At 50.4% G+C, this 20,691-nt stretch overlaps 1 protein-coding gene across 2 annotated transcripts in view; it reads left to right on the forward strand.

The window, feature by feature from the left end:
• CLUB (TRAPP II complex TRAPPC10/CLUB) overlaps positions 1 to 20,691 on the forward strand; it is a 153,571-nt gene that overhangs the window by 11,757 nt on the left and 121,123 nt on the right. For both annotated transcript variants that reach the window (XM_087396434.1, XM_087396435.1), the window contains exon 3: positions 16,527 to 16,708. In XM_087396434.1, coding sequence (XP_087252560.1) covers positions 16,527 to 16,708 — 182 coding nt within the window. The remainder of the gene's footprint in view (positions 1 to 16,526; positions 16,709 to 20,691) is intronic.

Consider the following 20,691-nt stretch of genomic DNA (forward strand, 5'->3'; position numbering starts at 1 on the left):
CCTTCAGTAGTTGCAGCTGGAATCACTTGAAAACCACCAGATTTTCGTCCTGCATCCACAGGCATCATCAATGGCTCTGAAACATGGTGCTGCATGCTAGGGAGTGGCATAACATATGTGTGGATACTGGCTTGCAATTCTCAAACTGAAAACGCTGCAAAAGGTGTCCAATATGCTTACATTGTGACATCAAAATGCCCCCCTCACTGCTAACAAATCAGAATGCCCAGATAGTAATGCAAAAGACCGAGATCAGACATAGCAAATGTCTTCTGCAAGGCAAGCTTAAAAGCTGCAATTTGCTCAGCATGTGTACGAATCACATGCGTGTCATCCACATAAGAGTACTAAAATCAGCAAATCTGTCCCACTCTTGCGGATGTAAAGAGTAGCCTTAGTAGGGCTGTATCCAGGCCTACAAGGCACATATCAAGGAATGAGTGGCACCTATGGATAGCCCATAGAAGGACCTACATCTTTGTGATACTCAGGCTGAATTATACTAGGTATCTTATGAGGCCTACCATCAGAAATCAACAATGCTCATAATTTCAGGATGAAAGACTATATTAATGTTAGAGAAATTTATGCATTAATCGATAGTGTAAGTACTCATAGATTTGTCAATTCCAGAGCCCTGGATCCACGTTGGTTACGATAGATCTACCTCATAGTCTTAAGTTAGAGGTAGCTAATGAGGCTTTTACTTCTAGCAATCATACTTGACAGGGAGTGCCAAATAAACTGTCATTGTCTAGAAGTTGCCTTCTGCTTTCAGTTATTGAAGTAGATCTTTGGGGCTTGGCAGAGTTGATCACTCAATGCATACACCTCTTGGCTTAAGCTCTCACCTCCTACTTCTGTCGCTCTCTGATCTTACTTCCTGGGCTTTGATAGCATGTAAAAAAATAAGTACATAGAGGGACTAGTTGTTTGATAGCCTAATGTTATGCAACAGAAGAACTTTGAACCAAAGGAACCATACAAATAAGTAGATCCAACTTCAAGTGGCACGTATGCACAAGACTGGAGAAATGAACAGTAGCAAAGAACAACCAAAGGCACTCAATGTATATTGCATCCAAAACAAGCCTCAACCTTACAAAAATGTGCTTCGGCACCTTAGTGGTGAGCCCTTGTTCCTCTTTAGTGGCTTCTCTAGAATACCTGCATTGGCCCAAGGGGCCTCTATTCATAGGGGAGGGGCCCGATCTGCCCACCTGGCCCTGTGCAACAGACCAACCAACAGTCTGTATGTCTGCCGACAAAGGGCAGATTGCCACATGGGAGCCAACCAGGTCTGGTCATATTGTGGCCCCACTGACTAGATAGACTTGGCTGACCAGTCTGCTGCTGGAAGACCAGTGGTTGGGGCTATATAAGCCCCCAGCCCTTTCCATTACTTGCCCACAAGTTTGGCCTATGCTGCCCTAATCATGGGCCCTCCTTTGCACTCTCTGCTAGCCTGCACACATAGCCCATGTGGGCTGATCCTTCTCTGTCACCCGAGCCCTGACTTGCCAATCCTGCTAGCCCCACGATGCAAAATTTGCTGCCCATGTGGCAGTCTATCTACTGCCCACATGACAGCCCTATTTTCTGCTATATCTAGCCTATCTGCTATTTGGTTGTAACGTGCAACGGTTATTGATCGTGTAATCACAGCGAGACCTTCTTTAAACCGTTTTGCGAGGCGTATGCGTGTGCACCACAGAGAGGAAGAGAGAGAGAGTTCTATGGGTAGAGAAATGTAGACGACACCAAATTGGGTCCTTGTACCCATTGAGGGCCCCCTTCCCCAAATAGGGAAGAATTTACCTTGGAGAACTATGAAATACAAATGACACCTTTTGAGAGAGCATGGAATGCAACTCTGAGGAAGACCCTTCGACACTGAGAGCCGACCCACGAATGCCTGAGAAACAACCCAATCTCGATCAAGGCCAAGGCTGCCCACACCGTCGATGTAGACCACAGTGCAAGGCTATAGAAGAGGCTTGTGCTGTCCCCCGGCATGCAGTGGAGCTGTGTGAGTGAGAGAGGTGAAGGGCAGACGAAAAACTGAGAGATATGGGGCTTGAGAAATTCTGTGAAAGCTGAGAGACGTGAAGCTAAAGAGAGCTGAGAATAGAGCTAAGAAAGAGCTGAAAACTGGAAAAGAAAGCTGCCAAAACAGAACCCGAAAACTCTACTCTGAGCCCAGGCTATAGAGCTGCATAGGCACCCTCTTGGAGTTTTAGTGATTCCATTATGGCGTTAATTCAACATGTCACCACAGCGGAGGAGGCATGGACGGTCTTGAAAAATCAGTATGAGACCACGAATCAGACGTGGATTCAGAATCTGGAGACAACTTGTGAACGAGAAGTTGTTTGAGTTTGAAGCGGTAGAGAAGTTCATCACCAGGGTGAAGAATTTGCGCGATCAGATGACTACGATTGGCATTACCATCACCGGCGAGAATCTAGCACGAAGGAGCGTATAGATTCTTCCACCAAAGTACGATGGTCTTGTTATGGTGCTGAATACGCAGAATAGAAATCCGCCCCTCAACTTTGAGGATTTCGGCGCCATGCTTCTGGAGGAGGAGACGTGTCAAAAGACGAGGACTAGAGAAGATTCGGCTTTCTCGACCGGATCAAAGAAAGGTAAGGGTAAGGACTCTGGTAACCCATCTTCTTCTAATGACAAAAAGAGAAAGAAGAAGATCAAGTGCTTCTATTGCAACAAAGCAGGGCACAAGCATAATGAGTGCAAAAAGAAGATTGCAGATGAGAAGAACGGAGTAAAGAAAGAGTCCAGCAACAGCACGCAGGCAACACCTATAGAGCTGTTCGTAGTAATTGAGGAGATTTGCACGGAGGCAGTTCATGTACTTGCGGATGAACCTTGGATCATTGACAGTGGTGCATCGCACCACATGACTAGTCGAAAGGATTGGTATACCTCTCTACAGCCAGTAGGGAATGACATCTTGGTAGCTGTTGGCAATGATGCAAAATGTCCAGCAAAAGAAAAAGGTACAATAACTCTCAAGTCAGATGGACTTATAAAACAGTTGTCTGATGTTCTTTATGTGCCAGATATCAAGAGGAACTTGTTGTCCATTTCTGCGATCACGGATCGGGACCTCAAAGTTCAATTCGATAAGAATAGTGCACAGATCCTGGATCTTCAAGGAAAGGTCATTGGTAAAGGTACACGGCGCAACAACATTTATGAACTCTCAACTTTCAGGCTCGAGCGGATGTGAAGAACACTAAGATGTGGCATGAGAGGTTTGGTCATCTAAACCTTAGTTCTTTGAAGGAGATACATAAAAGTGGAATGATTGTAGACCTACCAGAAATTGCAGATCTGCCCGATGTATGTGAAGCTTGCATGATGGACAAGCAACATCGGCAGCCCTTTCCTAAAGAGGCCAACAGGGCAAAGGCTCCTCTAGAGCTCGTTCACACGGATCTCTGCGGAAAGATGGAGACAGAAGCTTTGGGTGGTTCCTACTACTTCATGACGCTGATCGACGACTACAGTAGAAGGATATGGATATACTTCCTGAAGATGAAAGACGAGGCTTTCAGTAGGTTCAAGGAATGGCATGTAATGGTCGAGAAAGAATCGAGGAGGAAGGTGAAGAAGTTGAGATCAGACAGAGGTGGAGAGTTCACATCGACTAAATTCAAAAGTTACTGCAAGAGTCACAGAATCAAGAGGCAGAAACCCCCGCCACATACATCACAACAAAATGGAGTAGCAGAATGCAAGATGCGAGTCATCTGCGAAATGGGCCGGAGTATGATGAAAAGGAAAGATTTTTCAAAGACTTTCTGGGCTGAAGCATGTAACACTACAGTTTACATCTTGAATCGTAGCTACACGAAGGCTGTGAATGGGATGACTCCACTACAAGTCTTTTTTGGTAAGAAACCTTCAGCTGCACATTTTAGAGTTTTTGGATGTGACTGTTTTGTGCATGTTCCTGATGCTACCAGGACCAAAGTGGAATTGAAGAGCCGAAAGTGTATTTTCTTAGGCTACAGTGAAGAAGGCAAAGGGTGATCGTCTCTATAACCCTGTTACTAAGAAGGTAATTGTAAGTTGCGATGTGGTCTTCTCAGAACAGCTGCATCAATTGGAGGAGGATGCTTCCTTCCTAGACAACCAGGACCAGGATATCCATCCAGTACCACCACCAACAGCCGAACAAACTCCCCCAATGGTGCTTGGGAGGATTCAAGACAAAGAAGATGAAGAAGAGCCTACAGAACCACAACGGCAACGGCCATTCCCAAAGTGGTTAAAGCAGCTTTTGGATGGCAGAGAACCTCCAGCCATTGAGGAGGAACCATCCGAACACCGCTGGTCCAAGAGATTAGAGGAGCAAAGAAGGGCGCAGGAACACTTGGTCAACTATACTTTGATGACATAAGTGATCCGTGCTGATGAACCCAAGTGTCTTGAAGAGGCCCAGGGCGATAGCTGGATGGAGGCTATGGAGTCGGAGTATGGCTCGATAATGAAGAACAACACTCAGGACCTTGTGGATCGACCACCAAAACGCAAGGTAATCGGAACCAAGTGGGTGTACAAGACCAAGTACAAGTCTGACGGCACGTTGGATAAGTACAAGGCTTGGCTCATGGCAAAAGGATTTGCACAGGGACATGGTTTTGATTATCAAGATACTTTTGCTCCCATAGCTCGACTAACCACAATTCGCAATGTTTTGGCTTTAGCTGCCCAGGGAAGTTGGCCCGTGTTTCAGATGGATGTGAAATCCGCCTTTCTGAATGGAGATCTCAAGGAGGAGGTATACGTGGAACAACCACTAGGTTTTGAGATCCCCAGATCAGAAGGTAAAGTCTGCAAACTGAAGAAGGTACTTTACAGGCTGAAATAGACCCCACGAGCGTGGTACCAGTGAATTAATGCCTATTTTTTGCAAAAGGGGTTCAAGAGAAGCCCATCTGATGCAAATTTGTATATCTTCAGAGAAGGAGGCATATGTATGATCGTGGTCCTTTATGTGGACGACCTTGTCATAACAGGGAATCATGAAGAGAAGATCTCATAGATGAAGCATTTGCTAGGAAGAGACTTTGAAATGACAGACCTCGGACTGATGCATTTTTGTTTGGGGAATGAAGTTTGACAAGAGCCAAAACAGAACTTCATTTCACAGCTGAAGTATGCTGGAGAGATATTGAAGGCATTTGGCATGGCTGAGTGCAAGACAGTTGGTACCCCTATGGAGGTTGACGCGAAGCTCTCAAATGAGGATTCATTACCACTGGTGGACGAATTAAAGTACAGAAGGCTTGTGGGCAGCTTGATTTACCTATGCAACACACGGCCGGACATCAGTTTTGTGACTGGTGTACTAACCAGGTTTTCCAATAAGCCTCGGGAGATCCATTGGAGGGCAAGGATGAAGGTGCTGAAATACATCAAAGGCACACTTGATTATGGCATCACCTATACCAAGGGCAACATCTTGATCGGATTCTGTGACTCAGATTGGGTAGGAGATGTGGACAGTAGGAGATCAGTGACAAGGTACTGTTTCTCACTTGGATCTGGAGTTGTGTCATGGGTCAGCAAGAAGCAACCCACGGTTGCTCTTTCTTCTACCGAGGCCAAGTACAAGTCTGCATGCTTTGCTTCTTGGGAGGCAGTGTGGTTGAGGAGGATTTTGGGGGACATGGGTGCAGTGCCAAACAAGCCTACACAGTTATCATGTGACAATCAGAGTTGCATGGCGATTGCAAAGAACTCGGTGTTCCACGCTCGTACAAAACACATTGAGATTCAATATCACTTTGTACGCGAGCTCACTATCTTGTTCTCTCTCTTGCGTACGAGATCTTGTTATCTGTTGAGCACAGACGTTGTATTATTTTCTTACACATTACTCATTGATGCACTTTCTATGGATTTCATAACTCCATAGTCAGTGGGGATAGAGTGTCGAGAATGATCTTCAAACTCATCTACTCCTGAGAGAACATCATTCATTGATGCACTTTCTATGGATTTTATAACTCCATAGTCAGTGGTGATAGAGTGTCCAGAATGATCTTCAAACTCATCTATTCCTCAGAGAACATCACTCATTGATGCATTTTCTATGGATTTCATAACTCCATAGTCTTGAAACTCCTCTACTCTAGAGAGAACATCACTCATTATATCATTGTGCATGATTTTTATAATTCCATAGTTACTTGGTTTGACTGCAAGAACTTTATCTGTATCCATGAATCCATCCATGCTTGAAAAGATATCACTTTTGACATCTTTGCCCAAGTTCTCAATGTGCATGAACTCATCCACCCTGGATAAGGCATCACTTATGAAATCTTTTTCTTTCTTGGTACCAATGAACTCATCAACTCCTGATAAGATGTTAGTGCTATAGTTGAGTGCATTGGAATCATCCATCTCTGAAGGAATAGAGCTTAGTATATTGGCATATTCTTTCAATTCTTTGATGTTGTAGTATAAATTATGTTTATCATTAAAAACCACATGACGAGTCTTTCCAATCTTTAAAAATTGCATGCTCCATCTCAAATCCTTACCTACCTCATAGTAGGGACCATCCAATGAGATTGAGTTATCATCCATACCATCATCAGTAACTTTTTGAATTCTCATCTGTGCAAATGTGCAGTGTTCCACTTGTTCAAATCCCAAGACTTGACCTTTTGCTACATTCTTATTTGCAAATGATAACATTTGTAAAATATCTCCCACTCTAAAATCCAAAGATATTTTTTTTGCCGAAAAAACAGTGCTGATTATATTACTTCGAAAACAAGATACATGAAGTCAGCTTTGCAACTGACGGGGCTGCGTTCACAAATCGGACGCAGCCCAAAAAGGAAACAAAAAAGTAAAGCTCTCTCTCACGGAGGGATCAGGCGAGTGTGAATGAACAGCCAGAGAGGTGGTGAGTAGCGCCACTGAAGGCCCTGCGAAGTATGCTCGAAGAAGAGGCCCTGTGTGTCCCAATCACGGAGGAAACGTCTCCGCTTCTCCCGGCCAGCTCAGGAGTCTCCCTGTATCTGGTCCCACTGGCCTCTGAGGGTGTGTATAATCTCACTCCAGATGTCAGTCATGACCTGGGCAGTCGAAAGGGAGGTGGCACCGAGGATCTGCGCGCAGTGCGAGGTCCAAATGTGCCATCCTGCGATGCTGCTAATAATCTCCCAGACTGGCTGCCTCTCCTGAGATCCTGTGCCAGCCTCTGCCAGGTGCGGCGGAATGCTCTCGAGCGGCCCCCACGTCCCCTGTGTGATAAGGAACGTGGGGTCCTGCGGACATGCCTCGAACAAGTGATGAAAACCAGGTGCGGTGCTGCACCAGTAGAACGCGCCCCAAGTGATCAAACCTAACTCCGGTGCTGCGCGAGTAAGGATCCCGAAGGTCCACCTCCACACTTCCTGGGCACGAGTGCAGCTCCACAGGCAGTGTTTTAGTGACTCCTCGTCTCATGATAGATCTGACAACGTCCATCCTGACCAACCTGCCACAACCAGCTCCCCACTGGAAGACCTTTGTGGGCGAGAAGCCAAAGGAAGTAGGAGATCTTCCGCGGCCGCCAGCTCTCCCACAAGGCCTTCTAGAAGGCCTGCAAAAATAGCTTGGAGATACCCTGAGCATACCAACTGGGCCGCTGGGTGGGAGGGCGGCTCTGCATCCTCCCGAGAACTCTCCTGCCCAATGTCGTGCTGTAGGCGAAGAAAGAGGTCGGTCCCTGACCTGTCACAATCTCTGGCCAAGGGAACAAAGATTTTGCAAGTTATGTGACCAAGAACAAGTAGAGACAGAGGCACATGTCCTCCTTACATGCCCACGATATGCATGCATAAGGAGGGACTTTAACAACATTACAAAGGAACACGACACCCTCGCAAGCTTGCTTTCACATACCCATATAGCCACTCTGGGCAATTTTATTGCCAAGATTCTTCAATATCGGGAATGTTGTATTACTCAATGTATTTCAGAATAGTTGTTTTCCTACCCCATCCATAAAAGAAGGGAGACACTTGTATTGTGATTTTCATGGGTCCCATGGGTCGGTTTCTCGGCCCCCAGAGGACGGTAATACATTCTTCTTCTTCTTCTTCTCCTGGGTCCCAATCAAGCTCTGACAATGCCCGCTCCTCCCAGAGCCAGAGTGGCCATAACTGCAGCTGATCTTGCTCTATACTGGGATCGGTCCACCAAACCTTCCCCACGAGGCCTACGACCCGAACCCTCTGCCATGGGAGTATGGGGTCAATGAGCACATCCTCTCTCATGAGTCGGCCGTCCCCCATAACCGCGAAAAAGGAAACAGAGGTGTTGTCCATCCGACCTGCAACCACCAGTGGGATGCCACGGGGGGTGAACTGTCCCAGCCAACGGTCATCACCAGGCATGAGGATCTGAATCTCGGGTGGAACCAACCAACCAGCTGGAATCGCTCCGTCTATCTCCGTGCATCTCGCCTGAGCTCCACGGGCACCTCCAGCTGCGACTGCTAGAGCAGCGGTCTCCAAGTGTCTGTACGTGTCCCTCCAAACTCGAAGGGACCGGGCTGGCCCCCGCATCCAACCGTCCCACCTGATGTGTGATCTCTCCCCCAGCTGAAGGCTTTCGACATCTCTGACCTGACCGTTCCAGATGAGCGGCTGGCGATCGATCTCCTCCTGACAGCGAGGAGGGGACTGTATGAGACTGAGGCGGAGCCGCCTCCAAACCATGAGAAGGCTACGAATGAGTGGGGAGCGGGGCTGCGTGAGCGGGGCAGAAGTGAAGATCCACCTGAGGGACGGTAACCACTCTCCACCTCGGCGCGGGACACAAGAACCAACCCCCTACTGAAGTAACATCTTCCATGTTTGCCCCCTCGGGGTCAAACCGCGGATAACTAACTTGCCCAGCAGGGCCTGACTCCGAAGCTCTGGATCGATGACCCCCAAGCCACCCTCAGCCTGCGGAAGAATGACTGTCTGCCAGGCAACCCTGGCTCTGGTATCTCTGAGACCGTCCTTCCCAGACCACAGGAAATTCCGGACCAACCTCCTAAGCTGTGCCACGCGGGATCTCGAGAAACACCAACAAGAAGCCACATACCATGCCGTGGCTAGGAGAACCTGGTTGACTACAAGAGCACGACCTGCAAGAGAGAGCTTAGCAGTGCTCCAGAAAGCCAGCTTCCGTCGAATGGAATCTAGCACCGGGAGAAATTGCTGAGCAGGCGTGATATCCAGGCCGACGTGAAAGCCGAGGTATCTAGCTGTCTGTCCCCGCGGGATCCACCTGAAACCCAAAAACCTCCCCCACTGTGAGCACGCCCCGGGGTTTGTGAGAAAACCAACTGATTTGTTCCAATTGATTTTCGCCCCAGCTGCCGAACAGAAGACCTCTAGGGCCATCCTCACCCTCTCTAGCATCATCTCATCATCCTGGACATACAGTGCTGTGTCATTTGCATACTCCGAATCCAGGAGCTCCGTGTCCTCCCTGATGGGAAGGCGAACACCCCGAATCCCGGTCGACCGCGCCCGAAGGTAGTATGCCATGGCCTCGGCGAAGAAGAGAAACAGGTAAGGAGCAAGGGGGCAACCCTGACGCACTGATCTCTCTAAACGAAATCGCTCTCCCATCCTGCCGTCGATGATGACCTTGCTGGAAGTTGTCCTGTATAACGCTGAAATACCCTGAATCCATCCTGCTGGGAACCCTAGTCGCTCGAGAGTTCCCTCCAGGAAGGACCAGTCCACTCGATCGTAGGCCTTCTCAAAGTCGAGAAGTAGGATGGCTAGATGTGACCCACTGTGCTGAGCCCACTCCGCCGCCTCTGAGAAGGTGAAGACATTATCCAGAATACTGCGATCCTGGACAAAGCCTGTCTGAGTGTCATGAATGAGGTCAGGAAGTAGGGGCCGAACTCTGGCGCTGATCATCTTGGCAAGGATTTTGTAGGCAGTGGTGAGGAGAGTGATCGGGCGCCACTGACGGATCTCCTGTCGATCTCCTCCCTTCGGGATGAGGCAAATCAGTCCCGAGGAGAGGCTCTCTGGCATATATCCGCTGCTGAAAATCCTCTGGAGGGCTGCTAGGAGGCGCTGATGGATCTGATCCCAGAAGGAGGCGAAGAAGGCGTGAGATAGCCCACCCTCGCCAGGGCATTTCTGCCCATCGATGGCCATCAAGGCCTCCAACATCTCGTCAGTAGTGAACGGTGCCAACAACGTCCCCTGCATGCTGGGCTGAACCAGGGCTGGAATATGCCTCCACACCTCCTCGCGGGAACGTCGAGTGCGAGGGGCAAGTTGCTTCTTCTGGAAAAGAGTCCTATAGAAGTTGGTAGCCAACCCCAAGACCTCACCCGGATCAGTGACGATGTGTCCCTCCGCTGTCCTAAGACTCCGTAGCTGATCACCTGTTGCTCTCTGGCCATGCGTCCTGAAGAACTCCCTGCACATTCGGTCGCCCTTCCGAGCCCAGAACGAGAGGGAGGCGTGATGCGAAAACTCTGAACGGCGCTGGAGAGTCTCCTCAAGAAGGGCTCTGGCTCGAAGGGCTTGGATCCGAAGCTCCTCCGAGCCCGGGGCTGCCTGCTGGAGTCACTGAATGGAAGCGAGGTTCCTACGAAGAGCTCTCTCTCTGCCCCACCACTCCTGTCGAACCTGAAGGGCTGCGAGCTGGCAAATCTGGCTGGACTCCTGCAAAGCCTGCGCCACCGAATCAACCAGATCCACGCACTCGCCCCAATCTCTGTCCCAAAGGCTACCGATACTATTGCGCACGTCCTCCCTCAAGAAGATGGAGTCGGGAATCCGGCACGAACGGGGAGGAAGGGACTGAGCTGCCGAGTCTAATGATAAGAGCACAGGCGCGTGGTCGGAAAGTGTCGTCCCTGGCACTATACCCGCCTGACCGCCTCTGCTGATGGCCCAATCACTGACATAAAATCTATCCAGTCTCTCTAGGAGTCTGCCTCCTTCCCTGCGGAAGCCCCACGAGAAGTCCAAGCTCCCGTGCCAACCGCAGAAGGACGGGTCTCTCCAGCTGTCCCTACCTCCTGTCGCGAAGATAAAGGAGTCCCAAGCGGACTGCTCTGCCTGAGCCATACCTGTAAACTCTGGTCCTCTGCCCTGCTGGTCCTCCAAGGTCTCCAGATTGTTGAAGTCACCTCCAACAATCTAGGAATCCATGTAAGGGAGAATCCCTGTGAGTGTCCTCCAGAAGGTGGCTCTGCATCGGAGGTCTGTGGGAGCATAGATGTTGAGGATTCCTATTTTGGAACCCTCCAACTCTAGGCCTACCCAAAGGGCACGGCCTGGGATCAACGTACCATGACCAAAAACTCCCTGGGCTAAGTGCTCGCACATGGAAGTACAGACACCGCCACTCCTCCCCTGTGCGCCGATCGAGGGCTCCCAATAAGTGTGAGAGCGTCCAGGGAGAATCTTCCCGCAGCTACGGGAATGAGCCACAGAAAGCTTGTGCTCCTGGAGCAGAAGTATATCCAAGCGACCAATCACTGCTGGCTGAAGTTCCTGTCTCAAGATGAGCTTCCTAGGACCACGGGTGCCAGAAGAATGAAACCCGTTCACATTCTAGGAGACAAGGTGTAAGCTCATGGTGAGGACTGGTAGGCTGCGAACAATTGTTTGCTCGCGGCAGATGTCGATGAAGAAGCTGACATTTCGGAATGGAGGCGCTGACGCTTATGAGAGGGTTTGGAGGGGGAGGCGAGGTCGTCCTGTCCGTTCTTCAACACCTTTAGCAAAGGCGTAAGGCCTTTAGTGCCATGAACAAACGCTTTCTCGAGCCAACTCGAGATCTCTGAAGTAGTCATCGCGTAGAAGGCTCGGAGTTTCTGAGGGGTCCAGGCTCTGACATCCTGGGGGAGGGGCCATGACAGAGGGGGCCTGAGGATCACAATCAATCTGAAGCGTTTGGCGGCGCAACGCCACCGCAGGCGCACGTCACCCTCGGACCACTGAGTCTCGAGAAGCTGCCCACCGGACGGGCCTATCCAGGAGCAAACCTGAGCGTGCGTCTGCTCTCTGAGAGCCTTCCAGACCGAGTCGTCTGTCCAAGTCTCGGTGCCGTCGCTGAGGAATGTGAAAGCAAAGCTAGGGCCATCCCTCGGGGCCAAGGCTGCGATCTTCCCATCCGCCCCTTTACGGAGCAGGAAGATACTGATGTCGAGACAAGCAGGGAAAGTTCCAAGGTCAGCCACATCCAAGTAGTCCCAGGGGCCAGATCTGTAGAAATCGCGAGGGAGCTCTCTCTCCTGAAGCTGAGGCCCACCAGAGTCTGCAACTGAGGGGCTAGCAGACAGGGAAGACTGCTCCAGGGGTGGTGTAGATTCAGGATGTCCTGCCTGTGGAGGGGAAGGGGGAGGTGGCTGGGGGGTAGGCAACTCAGACTCCACGGAGGCGACTAGCGGGGGGGGTGGAGGAGGGGGAGTGGGGGCTGCTCGCGGCTGAGGAACCAACGGTACAGCTGACACTGCAGGAGAGCTGAGAGAGGCGGGGGGGGGGATGGGGCTGCACCTGGGACTGGGGCTGAGAAGGAAGAGGAGGAGACTGAAGAGGAAGAGGCGGGGGCTGATGCTGCGGGTCGGGAAGAGGGGGGTGCGACTGGGAAAGGGGCTGGGATTGAGTGGAAGGGGGATGGGGAGCGGAAGAGAGGGGGACCTGAGACTGTGGAGGGCGGGCTACCGTCGAAGAAGAAGCTCTCCCAGGACCCTGGGGCGGCTGCCTGTCAGGTCTCTGAGGCGTTGCTGCAGGTTGGGTAACCTCTGCCTCCTTGCCTTTTTCGGAAATCTTCTTATTCTTTCCTCTTTTCCTTCTGACCTCAGTCCAACCGCCAGCTATCTCTGGACTGGACTCCGGTTGCCTCTGCTCCTCCTGACGTGGCTGTCCGGAGGGGGGGAGGGTGCGGAGGGGGAGGGGGCGGGGGGGGCCGAGAGGAACTTGAGAATCGTGGACAAATAGCAGCCAGGTGCCCAAAGCCGTGACACCTCAGGCACTGGCCTGGCTATCCTGTGACTACCATGCTCTGGGTAATGCTGCCAGCGTCTGTCACGATCTCAATCACTGCAGGGAGAGTCGCAGGGTCCGCCACAGCCACACGGACTCGGGGGGCTCCTGCCGTAGTAACCGCGTCGGCGAAAGTGTCATGCATAACCCAGCCAAAGTGGGAGCCCAGGTCCCTGATAATCGGCCGCAGCTCAGCAGCAAGGCCTGGAAAAACTAGCGTCACTGGGTGGCGAGGTATGCGGAAACGAGCATCAAAATCCGCAGCACTGAATCGACGGTACCAAGGGACTATCATAATGATCTTTCCATCCACAGATGTGGGGGAACCAGCAATCAGGTTGCTTGCAGCTTTCGCAGTGGAGAGTTTAAGCCAGAAGATGCCCCTTCCCATAAGGGCCACCTCCTCAATGTGGCTGTCCTCTAGCATGAGAGTGGACTGGAGCAAGTCACTGATGGCTGATCTGGAGGGGGAATGTCCAATGACTCTGCCATAGACAGAGGTAAGGGCAAAGTCGGTGGGGGAAGCGAAGGCGCAGGCGAGGGCGGAGGCGAAGGTGGGAAGGTTGGAGGGCGGAGGGCGGAGGCGGGGGTCGAAGGTGAGGGGGAGGGATGGCGGTGGAAGCGAGGGCGGGAGGTCGGGAGGCGGAGGGGGCGGGGGCGGAGAGCGAGGGTGGGGGCGGAGGATGGAGGGCGGGGGGGGGTGAAGAGGCGAGGGCGGGGGACGGCCAGGGTGGGGCGGGGCGGGGCGGAAGGGCGGGAGGGGGCGGGGCGAATTGGCGGGAGGGGCAGGGCGGAAGGGCAGGAGGGGCGAGGGGCGGGCGAGTGTGGAGCGTGGCGAGGGTGGGGGAGGCGTTGCGAGGGCGAGGTGGAGAGCGAAGCGAGGGGCGAGGGGCGGGTGGGGAGCGCAGCGAGGGGCGAGGGGCGGGTGGGGAGTGAGGCGAGGGGCGTAGCGAGGGGCGAGGGGCGGGTGGGGAGCGAAGCGAGAGGCGGGGGAGGGTGTAGCGAGGGGGCGAGGTGAGGCGGAGGGGCGAGGCAGGGGGGGCGGAGGACGCAGCGGCGAGGGTCGAGGGCGGAGAGGCGAGGGGGTGAGGGCGGCTGAGGCGGGGGTGAGCAAGAGGGAGGTAGAGGCTGCGGGAGGGAGGGAGAGGGCTCGCAGGAGCTAGTCAGATGGCGATTGTCTAAAATCCAAAGATATGTACTTTGTATTCTTCATGACATGTGTTGGATAAGTCTCATCTCTGTCCCATGCAATAAATGCTTTGTTGGAAGTATTATAGGGCATAACATCTCCAAGGATTTCCATATCCCCACACTTATGCTTTAGCTCAACATGTGCACACATGCCCCCCTATATATAGGGGGCTAGAGGGCGTGGCTGGTTGGCCGCAATGAGCAATAAACAGCCGACCAGCCAGTCGGCTCGTTGGGCCTTAATGCCAGCCCTACCGGCTGCCTAGGGGTGTTAGAAATCAACCAACAAAGGGTATGCACAGCGGAAGACGAATAGACTAGCCCAGGAGCTCACACAATGTGTGTGGGGTGTGCAGTTACAAACTTCTCTTCAAATAGATGTGCAGACTAGTAAGTAGACAATGATCCAGCCAGATATAGAAACCACCAAAAGAATACATTTCTGTCCAAAGCATGGTGGGACTTTGGTCTTACCACAAGGTACTACTACTATCTGCTGGATATCTCTAGAACACTGAGCCCGCGTGCTCCACCTCGAGCATATGTAGACTCTCCATCTAGATCCCTTCCACCTTGCTGACCGGAAGCCAGCCTAGGTGGTTAGCACTGCTGTCTGCTCCCCAACTGCTGCTCCAAGTGAATGAGTGAATGGGTCCTATGGCCCCTCATTTTATAGGGCATGGCAGCCCTTGAACCAACCGACTAGCAGCCGGCCTTCTTTAATGGCCGACTCATCCTGTCCCAACCGACCCCACCTCCCCTCCTTTTATGGGGCTGTGAGCAGCCCTCATAGGGCTGTGTGCTGGCCATCTCAGTTCGCCAGCCGGCCAGCTTGTTTGCCCCTATATAAGGGCAGGGTGCTGCTCCATTTGCAGCCCCTCCTCCACGCAGGGACCCAGCCCTCTTGACCAGCCAACCAGCCTTTGCTGTTGGCTGACCTAACTGCTGATCTGCCCGCCTATATTACGCCATCTTGTGCTGCTCCAAATCTGCCTCTGCCAGGCCAGATCCAGGCTGAACATCCATAGCCAACTTTCCATCCATGAGATCCATTTGTTGCAGCCACCATGGCTCCTCCAGGTACCTCACTTTTCTTCACTCTTTGATTCCTGCCCACATGGCAGACATAATCCTGCCCATGTGTCGACCTAGGTCCACCCTCCTAATGCTCTCCTCATATGGGGGCTCACAGACGGGGAGGTGACCTCTATTCCAACACCCCCTCTCACCAACCAGTCTTGGCCCAATACCTATCCGTCGGTGCAGATGCTCCAAATTGTTGTTTTGTCTTGTACAGAATCTGAATACAGGGCACATTGTGCCCAATGTCAAGGTGTGTCTGGTTACAATGCTTGTGAAGATTTGGGTGTACCTATTACCACATGAAGACCCCCCAGTCAGCTCTTGTGGCAACAAGAGTGGTATCAAATTGATAGACAGCTCATACAGACTGCATAGCGATTATCTTAGTACCTTCTCTAGGGATTTTAATTTAATTGCTTAAAAAGCTACTTTTTATTCCTAGGCACTGCATGATGTCTGTTTCAACATATTGTATCTTGCTGTTTACAGTGGTATTTGTCTGCATTAGGGCAATTGCATTAACTTACATTATGACGTACTAGCTAGCTAGCTTTTAAGGCTAAGCAAGCCCCCTCCCCCTTCCCCTTCCCTCCAAGGAAGCAAGACTCCTTTTTTTCAAGTCAGATGTATGGAAACTTTTTTTTATTGCATTTATTGGTGTGTGTTATTGACAAGCAGAGGAAATGTTAAAGATAAGAAAACGCAAAAGTATATGGTTATCCATGTCTGCATTGAATGTTCTTCTATTCTGTTTATGCTCTTCAATATGGCAAGATGCATCATATCTCATGTTTTGGGCTTGTATCATGGTAAGGAAGCTCAAAAGTATATGATTATCTGTGTTTGCATTGAATGCTTTTCTATTCTGATTATGATCTTCAATATGGCAAGAGGCATCATATCTCATATTCCGGGCTTGTATCATGGTAATGGCAAGGGAGCTTACAATAGAATCGTCTCGTATATGGTGAGGAGAAAATTGTTGCCGAGTTTATAATTCAATCATACCCTTAGTCTCCATTTAGTTTTTGCATCACTTGTATCTTGAAAAACTAAAGCATTTAATAGGTCGATACCAGGTCAGCCACCCAAATTTATTATTAAATTCGGTCTATTTTTTTCTTTTTGACATGAAGGATCATTGTCTAAAGTAAGTGTTGCATATCAATGGTTTGAATTCTGTACCTTCCATTGGAACAGGACCTGGATGAGTACAAGACAATTGTGAAGTCACGCTTGAGATCGATAGTTCAAAATGAGGAAAGGGAATGGTTCATTGTTTTTGTTTCAAAGGCACAGCTTGCAAATGATCATGCAGGAAAGCTAACAAAAAGAATTTACAATAAACTTGAAGTGGACTTTAGCACCAAGAAACGTGAAAGGTAAGCTTTGCATTAGATGGTCTTTTCAAAATGTTTATCTGGGAAATGAACAAATGCATGCAATTCACAAGATAGTTTTCAGAAAGGGGAGTAAACAGAAAATTGGCTAAGGAAGGTGCATGCATGGATGCTTGAGTTTGTTAGGGTCGGCTAAATTCATAAAGTTTTGTACGAGATTCCATTTCTTGTGTACTTTTAACACATAAAATTATTAATTGTGGTTGTCTTAAGAACATCTAGATGGTCTTGCCAGCCTATAGGATTGTTGGACAAAGGGTCTTCTAGGTTGAGGTGTAGGACTAGATCCCTCCATCCCGTCAGTGGCATGTACCCTCACCTCCAAGGATAGTGTTTGGGAGACGGTGTCCAACGTTATTGCTTGGAACATGTGGGTCGCCTATGGCAGTTTGGTGATGGGAGGCCAGCATGGTACCTCCAGAAGCTGCCCTCATTGCTATTGGCAGGATATCATCTGTACCTTTGTTGGAAAGGTCACCTCCCCATCTGTAAGCCCCCAAATGAGGAGAGCATGGGGGGGGGAGGGGGAGACCTAGGGCAAGATATGCTTAGAGAAGAAACAAAGGTGGAGAGGGGGCTGCCAGATGTGCAGCACCTCACAGAGAAAGAGAAGAGGCTGCCACATGGGCAGAAACAAAGGTGGAGAGGGGGCTGCCAGATGGGCAGCACCTCATAGAGAAAGAGAAGAGGCTGCCACATGGGCAGCACATAGGCTGCCATGTGGGCAGCAAGCCAAGGCACATACCTGGAGGTACAAAAGCGACCTGGAGCAAGGTCTCTGGGTTGAATGGATCTGCAGTAGACAAGAAGGCTGACAGCGCAACAGTACGGATCTGTATGGAGGGCTGGGAGCAGAGCTTGTGGAGCAGATGCAGAGGACCATGATGCTGGAACAGAGGCGCAATGCAGACAAGACATTAGGCGCAGGTGTATGGGATGGTTTGGGTGCCGGCAAAAGACCTACAGACAAGTCGGCCTGAATAGGGAGCTGGTTCGGCTGGGAATAGCCAGCCAACCATGCCCATTTCTAGGCTGGGTATTGGGCCAGGCCATGCATTGAAGTGTTGGCCAAAGGCCCTAGTAATATGAGCCCCTCGGGGGCAGTTTTGCAGCAGGCTGGTTGGCCTGTTTGGGTCGGCCAGAATCAGCCTGCTGGTCGGTTTTCTTGAGCAGGGCTTTTGCCCTATAAATAGAGGCACGTGGGCCTCGTAACATCATTCACTTACAGCAGCACTTGGGGAGCAGACAGCAGCAGCAGTAAGCCCACCCTTGGTACACATAGGAGGAGAAGGAGGCTGACATCGAGCTGCAGACTGAGCTCAGGGTGCTGCCCACCTAGGCTGGCTTCTAGACAGCAAGGTGGAAGGGATTTGGACGGAGAGTCTACATACGCTCGAGGTCGAGCACGCGGGCTCAAGTTCTAGAGATATCTGGCAGATAGTAGAAGTACGTGGTGGTAAGATCAAAGGACCATGCTTTGGTAGGACTTTGGATCTATCTCTCTTTGTATTGTGTCCATAGCTTTGGACGGAAATATAAACTATGTTGGTAGCTTCTATATCTGGCTGGATCATTGTCTATTTAAGACTCTGCACATCTATTTAATGCACATAAGCTAAGAAGTTTGTGATTCCACACACAACACACACACTATGTGAGCTTCTGGGCTATTCTATCAGTCTTCTGTTGGTCGATTTCTAACATGGTATCAGAGCCCAAGTAAGAGGCTCACAAGTGTGGGAGCCTGAAGGCAAGGACCTTGCTGAAGGACGACCCTGATTCAGAAGCTCTTAGGAATCGACTTCCACGAATGGAGGACAGTGCCCTTGTGAAAAGGAGGGTGACTAAGGTTCAGTCAGGTGTGTACAGAGTTCTTTTCTACAGAAGGTTGAGCTTGCTTTTTCAATTTTGCTGTGTGGTTTAGCAGCAGGGATGTCGATTGCAGAAGCCTCTTCAGCCCCTTCTCTCCCTTCCTCCTCCCCCAATCGATTTCTTTCTTTCACCATCCCTAACTTTGGAGAGTGGGGGAAATTGGATGGGACAAATTACCCTATTAGGAAGGTGAAGATCCGGAGTCATTTAGTGGCTTAAAAACTGTGGAAACTTACAACGGGAGTAGAGGCGAGCCGGAGAATGTGGTGGATGACAATGGGAGGATACTCATACTAGTAGATGGAGAGGATCCCGAAGCTTGGGACAATAGAGATGCCCACGTCCTGGCATTGATCATAGGGACTACGGTGGACTCTGTGCTTCCTCTCATCCAGATGACCGACACGTCAGTAGAGACGTGGGCCATACGAGACATATAACACGTCTTGGATCTTGCTTCTTTAGCATCAGCTCTACAACCTAGATATGAATGAAGGAGATTTGATACATGACCACTTGATTAAGGTTAAGGTTGTGAGGGATCAACTAGCATCGGTTGGTCAAGAGGCGGACTCGTGTCTTTTGGCCTTGATGGTAGTGAGGAGGCTACCTCAAAGTTTTAAAAGCTTTGGCTTCCCTTGTTTTAGTATAGCATGGATGCACTGCCCGAGTCAATCCCACGAGATGAGATTAACTGCATCATACGGTTAGATCTCCTCCAGCTCCACACATCTTGCACTTGGGGGGGGGACCAGGAGACCCAGCTCTACTATGACCACTTTCTGAGAGTATTGGAAGATGGGCTCATCATCAGATCTTAGTATCTCGAGGACAGAGGAGTCTCACACGCACTAAGGATTGCCATCGGACAGATGTGGGTCTCGTCCCATCAGCTGAGGATCGAGACAGGGAGAGCTGCCGGCATACCCAGAGAGCAACAGACTTGTAGGTTGTGCACGATGGGGGTGGTCGAGACAGAGGAGCACTTTCTATGTGTCTGTCCAGTCTACTATGAATTCTGAGGGTGCTATCATTGCCTTTTTTAGGAGCGGTACGGCTTTGGTCCACTCTTACGACTGATCCACTTCTAGGACCAGGTCTATATTGGGCTCTACCTGATGGAGATGTTGTAGGCCATCTCCTAGCGGTTCTAGTGATGCCCTATAGACCATGGTATGTGCCTTGTAGGCATAAATATAGACACTTGTAGTGTTAGTGCCTTTTAGGCCACATAGGACATTTAGTCCTATGTGACACCTAGGACACTTAGTCCTAGGTCTAGGTACAAGTACCTTGTACTCTCTTTTTCTATTACTCTAGTTGACGTGACGGCTCATCATCTATCGACTCTTTTGCACCTTGCTCTCTCTCTATCATCTAACGATCCCACAGTGGTATTAGAGCTAGATTTGACTCATCTTCCTGCCCCGGACCTTCATTTCTCCCTGCACTCCTTTCCGTACAATCCGTACGACTGTACTTAGCTTGCACACAGGACGATCGTACTGCGCCGTACATCTCTCCGTACAGGCGTACATAAGATCTAGCACTTGTTCCGTATTGCATTCTGTACCTGCATCGTTGTACCTACACGTACCTGCTTCGTATTTGCGTCGTATAGCTCCGTACCCGAGTAGTTGTACAGATCCGTACCTGCGTTGTTGTACAGCCGCACATCTCCCGTACAAAAGTACGGAAGGTCTTGTTACTGGTGTCGTATACTCTTCGTACAGCCGCAAGCTGTATTCCGTACTTGCGCCTCCATACAGTCACGTGTGCACATACCAGGCTATCGTACAGCTCCGTACAGTTGTCGTACATAGTACACCGTGTTCCGTACAGCATACATGTTCCGTACAATTTTCGTTCAACGTACCTGCACAGTACAGCTTCCATACAGCATACTTGGCCCATACTTGCTTCCGTACATCCGTACATTGGATTCCGTACTGACATTCGTACTGTTCCGTACCTACGCCGTACATTGTACCTGCATAGTACTTGTTCTAGGATTTGTTTGGAAAGCCTACATTTTGAGGTCCATACTCTTGGACAGTACATTTGGGTCAGATTGCAGGACATTAAGTCACTTT

Source organism: Dipteris shenzhenensis, chromosome 25 (genome assembly GCF_047967505.1).
Source record: "Dipteris shenzhenensis isolate YYH24624 ecotype China chromosome 25, Dip_SZ_1.0, whole genome shotgun sequence".
Classification (NCBI taxonomy): Eukaryota; Viridiplantae; Streptophyta; class Polypodiopsida; order Gleicheniales; family Dipteridaceae; genus Dipteris; species Dipteris shenzhenensis.